This window comes from Lipotes vexillifer, unplaced genomic scaffold (genome assembly GCF_000442215.2).
Source record: "Lipotes vexillifer unplaced genomic scaffold, Lipotes_vexillifer_v1.1 scaffold602, whole genome shotgun sequence".
Lineage (NCBI taxonomy): Eukaryota > Metazoa > Chordata > Mammalia > Artiodactyla > Lipotidae > Lipotes > Lipotes vexillifer.
The window spans coordinates 892,939-900,747 of NW_006790307.1; the positions used below are offsets into that span (position 1 = coordinate 892,939).

The following is a 7,809-nucleotide window of genomic DNA, read 5'->3' on the forward strand; positions in this document are numbered from 1 at the left end:
TCTTACAACTCACTTCAGGGGAAGACTACAGCAGTTTAATTACTGTCATAATTCATTCAGTGTTTGGATACAGTATGAAACACTCATTAAATACTTTACAGTTAATCTGCAATTAATTTAGAAACTTACATAGTTGTGCTGTACAGAATAAAATGCAGAAGTATAAATATAAATGATGAATAATAAGCCATAATGGACTATTAGGGTCTGGAATCCTCTAACAGACAATAGACCATTTGACTTTCTAGTTTCTATTGCAAGTCGTTTACGGATGTTTTAGATGTGCTGGGAGAAGAAAATAATAACTATTATTCCAAATAATAGCAAAAAATATCATGACGAAAGAGTGAGAGGAATTCAAATCTGTTTCAGTATGTCATCTTGCCATACTCCCTGGTGAATGAAAGGCAATGTTTCTGTTTACTCACCTTCCATTTAACAAATGTTGATTGAGCATCCATTGTGCGCTACATGTTTTCCAGTTGAAGAAGATGGTGGATGGAAATGTAAGTAACTTACTCCAAGTATGATGGACTGAAGCTCATTAAAGGAAGTGAGAATTTCTAACTTCTAACTTACTCTTTCAAAATAATGTCTTCCCAGGGACCATCGTTAATGATTCTTGTACACTTTCCACTTTACAAAGAGGTTTTACATAAATTTCTCATGTAGGGTCCACAGTAATCCTTAGTGTAGGCAGGACTATTATGGATCCAGTTTTGCAACTGGGGAAGTGAAATAAAGTATCCAAGATGACACCAATGGCGAGTTATTGAGGCAGGACCAGAACGAAGTTTCCTGGCTCTGAGTCTAGTTCTTTTCTCAGTTTTTCTGCATTTCAACAGGAGGTCAGACTGATGCAGCTAAAAATGGCTTGAGAATTCAACTCTGGCAAAGACATGTTATCAAGAGTCTTTCTACAATGTGATCTTGTTTATATTTGTGTGGGGCCATGAAGAAAGTGAAGGATTGAGATTGTGATCTTTGGCATCCATCCCTTCCTCCAATAATACATCCTAAGAATTGACAAAGGCTTTCTCCATTCACAGAATCCAGCCAAGAAAAGAGGGAGCTGTATATGGAACACTGTTGGTAAACTGGAGGTTTCTGAAGCTGTGCTTCTGCAAGCTTTAAACAACCACTCATCAAAAATGCACTAGATTTTAAATCCTTGGATGCTTCTTAAGAGCTCAACTGGCTCTTTAGAATAAGACACAAAAATCAATCACATATGTCCTTGAAGAAATGAAAACCAAAACACTTTTAGCTTTGCCAAGTGAAGTTTTTCCTAAAGTGTTCCTCAGAGTGAGGTTGATATTTAGCATTCTTAAGTGAGCTGTTAAGCCCTGGTGCAATATAAATAGATGTAACTTAGTGGCTGGTGACAGGAGATTCCCCTCATGTCTGTCCCTCTACCCTCTATTCTGTATTATGACTAAATGGACTCTAATAAATCCTATCAGCTCACAGGGCCTGGTAAGTGTATCACTTACCAGAGCCATTAACATGTTAATGCCTTTTTGGTGGGTCATTATCTGTGTTGGTGGTCTTTTGCAAACTTCAAAGGGTTGTGAAGAAAGGAAAAAATTTCCAGAGGGTAAAGTGATGTAATGCTATTGACTGAATTGTCTCACTGTTGAATTCATATGCTTGTTACTGAACCAAACTTGGGTCCATTCACCTGACGTTGAAGCAAAGCCAATCTACTGACAACAGTTGTGGTGAAGGAAAGTACAGCATTTATTGCAGGGTTTATCTCCAGCCAAGGAGAATGGGCAACTTATGCTCAAAGATCCAAACTCCCCAATGAATTTTTAGAGAAGGGTGTTTAAAGACCGTGTGAGGGAGAGGGTTGCAGGGTGCTTGATCGGCTTGTGCACAGTTCTCTGATTGGTTGATGATGAGGTAACAGGGTGATGTTTCGGGAATCTCAACCATCAACCTTCTGGTTCCAACCAGTCTGGGGTTTACGTGCTGGTGGTCAGCGTGCAATTAACTTCTCCCACCTGATGGGGGTTTTAGTATCTGCAAAGCAACTCAAGAATATGGCTCAGGATATTATCAATAGCCCTTGAGGAGAAACTAAAGGTCCTTGACTTTGTTTTATGGCTAAACTATTATTTTTGTCTGCTTGACTGTTTTCCTTTGTTTCTTCATTTTCTCACTTCTCTGATTAAATTTGCTCTTTGGAACTCAGAGAAGGCCTAGGAGGCTAAAGCTTTTCTATAAACAAGAGGTGAGGGATAAGGGGGTGGTCTGTCCCTGGAAAGGCCCCTTCAGGGTTCTGCTCGGTTTGTTTTTTTTTTTTTGCGGTACGGGATCTTCCCAGACCGGGGCACGAACCCGTGTACCCTGCGCCACCAGGGAAGCCCTTCTGCTCAGTTTTATGTTGAAGTCTAGTCCCCAATGTGATAGTATCTGTAGATCTGATTTGGGGAAGGTAATTAAGTTTAGACAAGGTCATGAAGATAGGGCCCTCATGATGGGATTAATGCCCTTGTAAAAAGAGAGACCAAAGAACTTGATTTCTCTATCTCTATCTCTCTCTCCCTCCCTCCTTATGCATGCATTAAGGACAGATCATGTGAGGACACAGTGAGAAGGCGGCTGTCTCAGCTCAAGAATACAGCCCTTTCCAGACACTGAGCTTGCTGGCAGCTTGATCTTAGACTTTCCAGTCTCCAGAACAGTGAGAAATAAATTCCTGTTGTTTAAGCCACCCAAGCTTCAATTTTGTATGACAGCCCACGCTGAATAAGATATGTATATAGTGGAAGTGGATTAATTTAACACCAGAAAATCTGGCTCACCTCTTATCCTTGCTTAACCTATTTCTGCCTCAGTCTCCTTATCTGTAGAGCGGGGAACTGTGAGTAACTCCCCTCATTCCCAACATCACAAGGTTCTTGTGAGAATCCAGTAAGAGGAGGTTTGTAAACTGCCAACAGAATTCCTTTGTTGCTCTCCTCTTGAGGATCTTTAGTTTCATGACTCAAATAACGTGTTGTTGGGAATCTGCCACTAAAGTTGAAACTGAAAAACTGTGTAGGAAAAATAAATAAAAATAAAAATGGAAGAAGAGGTAGGTTAAGAGCTCTACAAAATGTTTTTATTTTTAAATGCTTGGAGGTCTGAACCCATACATGCTAATTGTTTTAAGTGAATTTTTATGGTGTGGTAGTTTAAAAAAAAAATCTGACAGAGCTTGAGTGCCTATATTAGAACTCAAGAAAAATCGTTGTAATCTTGTTATGTGTTATTGTATATTTTATAGTATTTATATTTTATATCATATAGTATTCTTTATGGTATTTGGAAGCTAATTAAATTAATGCGCAGAATTGAACTCATGTTATCACAAATGACACCTTATGGCAGCGTGTGATATTTCAGCCCAGCTGTTATGGACTTCATTTCTTACTTTTTTTAAATAATTATTTTATTTTAGAACAAATTTAGATTTATTTTGAAAAATTATGAAGCTGGTACACAGAGTTCCCGTAAACCCCACAGTTTCCCCCATTATTAACATCTTAACGTTAGTATGGTATATCTGTCACAGAAAATGAACCAATATTGATACTGTACATTATTATTAAGTCCACACTTTATTCAAATTGCTTAGTTTGTATCTAATCTCCTGTTTTGGTTCCAGGGTGCCCTCTAGGACACCACATTTAGTTACCATGTCTTTCTTTTTTTTTTTTTTGGCGGTACGCGGGCCTCTCACTGTTGTGGCCTCTCCTGCCGCAGAGCACAGGCCCCAGACGCACAGGCTCAGCGGCCATGGCCCACGGGCCCAGCCGCTCTGTGGCATGTGGGATCCTCCCAGACCGGGGCGCGAACCCGTGTCCCCTGCATCGGCAGGCGGACTCTCAACCACTGCGCCACCAGGGAAGCCCAGTTACCATATCTTTTTAAGCTCCTCTTGGGAATTCCTTGGCGGTCCAGTGGTTAGGACTCTGCACTTTCACTGCTGTGAGCCCAGGTTCGATCCCTGGTCCAGGAACTAAGATCCTGCAAGCCACGCGGCATGGCCAAAATTTTTTAAAAACATAAAAAAGTTCCTCTTGGCTGTGACCATTTCAGACTTCCTTTGTTTTTGGTAACCTCCAGAATTTTGAGTAGCGCTGGTCGGGTATTTTGTAGAATGCCTCTTGTCTGGGATTGGTCTGATGTTCTGCTCATGATTAGACTGGGGTTATGGGCTTTTGAGAGGAATACTCTTATAGACATTTTAATCCTATGAATTTGGGAATACTCCAGTAGAAATTCAGAAAATTCTCTGGCACAAGGAAAAATTTTTTGGCCTGAGGCAGCCCGATCCACAGTGGACGTCTAACAACTGGAGACGTGCTGTAAATACAAAAAGAAACTTACAGCAAAGTCTATTCCAGTCCTAACTGATTCTAAGAAGTCACAGATTGCCACAGGTCTGTTCACTATCTTAAATCCTTTTGTTCTGAAGTCTTTCAACACATCTCCTGTAGTAAGTTTTCTGTGGGGAAAAGACTTTCAGTTTTTTATGGATTAGTGGGGAATATTCATTTTACAGAAATCTCCTTATAGGCAACATTACTCAACTAGATATCTGAAACCCGCATATTATCCTGAACATATGTGAGTGAATAAGAACATGGGATTTATGTGCCAAAAGGAACTCCCGTAACTTGGCTACCGACCAGTATTTAACAGTATAAGAGTCAAATTAATGTAATTAATTATGTAATACACATGCATATGCTCTATCTGCAGTTTGGTTTTTACAGTTGATGGAATGCCTCCGTGTGTGAGTGTTCAGTTACTCAGTCCCTTTATTATCCCACTGTAATCTTTATAACTATTCTGTTCTGTGTAACAATAACAGCTTATATTTATTTAGAGCCTATCTGTGTTTTCCGTATTTTATCTCATTTAATCCTATCTATTGCAGATACTCACTATCCTCTTCTATAAATGAGGAAATTGAGGCTTAGAGAAGTTAAGTAACTCGCTCAAGGATACACAAAGTCAGGATTCAGGACCAAGGCAAGGACTGTTTGGCTCCAAAGTCTCAGCTCTTACTGGGTTAAACTACCTTTGTGTCCCTAAGTTATTCTGAAATGCCTTTTGTGTCAGTAAGGAACATGTCTTTTCTTAATAGCTCTTGTAATTTCCATCCATGTGGCACGTGTTTAATCACATTTGAAAATAAGCAAATGGGGACTTATTCCCACTGATTACCACTGTCATGGGCGAAAAAATATCCATCCGCCTCATCCTACTTGACTCATAGGCTAAACACGGTTCTGGGACCCAATTCCACTGTAGGGAGGAGTCTCACCCGCACAACACCAGACCATTCTCAGACACTAGTGAGGTGTCCAGCAACTCAGCTTGGTTCTCGTACTGTCTCTCGGGGCACAGCTGCAGATTCCACCGGCCGAGGGCTCAGTCCTACAGGACGCCCCACCCCCACCACCCCCTCCTGCCCACTTCAGATGCCAGTTGCAAGCCCAGGTTATCATGTTTGCTTCTGACCTACCAGCTATAGATTAGAGTTGACCCCATCTCCTGCTTTGGGTTTGATTAATTTGCTAAAGTGGCTCACAGAACTCAGAGAAACATTTTACTTACTAGATTCTGTGTTTACTATAAAAGAATATAACTCAGGAACAGCCAGGTGGAAGAGGTACACAGGGTTAGGGGCAGAGAAAGGGTGAAGAACATCCATGCCCTCTCCAAGGCTGCCAGTCTTCCCAAATCTCCACGTGTTCACCAACCCATAAGCTCTCTGAACTCTGGATTCATTATATAGGCATGATTAATTAAATTATGACTGATTAATTGATTAATTATGATTGATTAATTGATTGAAACCAACCTCCAGCTTCTTATCCCTCCCCAGAAATCACGGGTGGGACTGGAAGTTCAAATCCTCTAATCACATGATTGGTTGTCCTGGCAACCAGCCCCCATCCTTTTGTGCCATCCAAATGTCACCTCACTGAGAAAACAAAAGACACCTTTATCTCTCTCAGCATTTAGGGAATTCCAAAGGTTTTAGGAGCTCTGTGCCAGGAACTGGGGACAAAATCAAATATACATTTCTTATTGTAAGTTACAGTGTCACACTTGCCAACAGTAAGATAAGCCGTTCAGCAGCCCTGCTACCTGAAGCTAGAGCTAGAGTGGCTTGAATCGCCATGTCCTAAAATATAGTGTATTAATGAAAATTTTAAGGTATAGGAAGGTCAACAGATCAGAAGATGATCACCATTGAAAAGGTAGTTTGTTACAGTTCCCAAGAGGACGAGACATGCCACGCCTTGGGGGACCACACTGGGAAGCAGCAGGGTCAGTCAGGAGGCAGGGGGAGAGGGAGCAACCTTGGGCAATTATTTTTCTTAAGCCCAGTTTATTAGCAAGCTACATTCTCTACGCTAGTGTACGTAGTGTGCATGCGCGTGCACAGACACATACCTACACATAGCAATAGTTTGCCTAAATGTGAGCTCAGCATCAGACACCACCCACCCCTCCCCCCAACACACATTTGGTTATCACAAATTCTCAAGAGTCTGTGTTTAGTGGGTCCAAGTGACATGGCTGAAATAGGCCTTTTTGTTTTTCTCAAAAGCATTGAGATGGGCTTCCCTGGTGGCGCAGTGGTTAAGAGTCTGCCTGCCGATGCAAGGGACACGGGTTCGTGCCCCGGTCCGGGAAGATCCCACATTCCGCGGAGCGGCTGCGCCCGTGAGCCATGGCCGCTGAGCCTTCGCGGCCGGAGCCTGTGCTCCGCAACGGGAGAGGCCACAACAGTGAGAGGCCCGCGTACCGCAAAAAAAAAAAAAAAAAAAAAAAAAAAAAAGCATTGAGATACATTAAGACAAAGTAAAGTTAAACCTACCCATTTTGACTTCACAGCTTCCTTAATAACAGAAGCAGTATTTTCAAATCCAACAGTGCTGTTTACTCCAGGAAACGTTTTCCTCATAGTCATGGCAAAATCAAACACCACATTATCTCAAGTTCCAGCAAACACTTTATTCTCCTCATTAATGTCTCAAAACTGTTGGAAGCCAAAGCCTGGAAAAAGCCCTTTGGCAATAAATGTGAATGTTTTACAAAGAGAAGAAAGAAGTTGCAAGAGGTTGTAAGTTTCCGTTAACTGTATTTGAGTATTTTTCTTTGGTAAAGTCCCCAAACAAACTTGAATAAATTAGACACAGTGTCGATAGAAGTAAAAGAAGTAGTCTGTAAAGAATATCCCAGCAAAATAAGGATCCGTTGAACAGTCAGCTAAATCCTGTCAGAACAAGGGGGAAAAGAAAAGAGAGAATGATTAATGTAAAAATTAATTGTAGCTAAAGTTTATTTATTTATCTATTTATTTATCTAATGGCCCATTTCTTTCTCACTGAAAAGAAAAAGAAAAAAAGAGAGCTTACCGGCGCAGCTACCCGGAAATGGTATGCGCTGTCAAAGAATGGGGCTGCAGGGAGGCTCCAAATGTGCTGATATCCCTAAATAATGAATGAAAGAGAGATCCATTTCATAACTATATTTTACACTCAGTTGGAAAGAACATAGGCTGAAAAAGCATTCCCTTGACTGCTGCAGGAGAGGTATTTGTGACAACAGCTTTTGATGGTGTTGCTGGAAAAGTCTGCAGCTTCTGAAGGATGCACAGAAGATGCTGAACAAAGCTCTGTGATCAGAGTCAGCAAAGGGAAACACTGGCCTGTGGCTCATGGCATCTCTCTCAGTGAAGAACAGAGGCTGTGCCCCAACTGTAGACACACTTATTCTAGAATGGGGACGGAATGC

At 41.3% G+C, this 7,809-nt stretch overlaps 1 protein-coding gene and 1 non-coding gene across 2 annotated transcripts in view; one reads left to right on the forward strand and one right to left on the reverse strand.

Moving 5' to 3' along the window:
- Positions 1–3,936: 3,936 nt before the first annotated feature.
- On the forward strand, positions 3,937–4,009 carry TRNAE-UUC (transfer RNA glutamic acid (anticodon UUC)). Its single transcript has one exon. It is a non-coding gene; the product is annotated as a tRNA-Glu (tRNA).
- A 3,192-nt stretch (positions 4,010–7,201) lies between these two features.
- Positions 7,202–7,809, reverse strand: part of MYRFL (myelin regulatory factor like) — a 115,875-nt gene continuing 115,267 nt past the window's right edge. The window contains exons 24-25 of the mRNA XM_007463578.1: positions 7,431–7,505; positions 7,202–7,288 (exon numbers count right to left, since the gene is read on the reverse strand). Coding sequence (XP_007463640.1) covers positions 7,202–7,288; positions 7,431–7,505 — 162 coding nt within the window. The remainder of the gene's footprint in view (positions 7,289–7,430; positions 7,506–7,809) is intronic.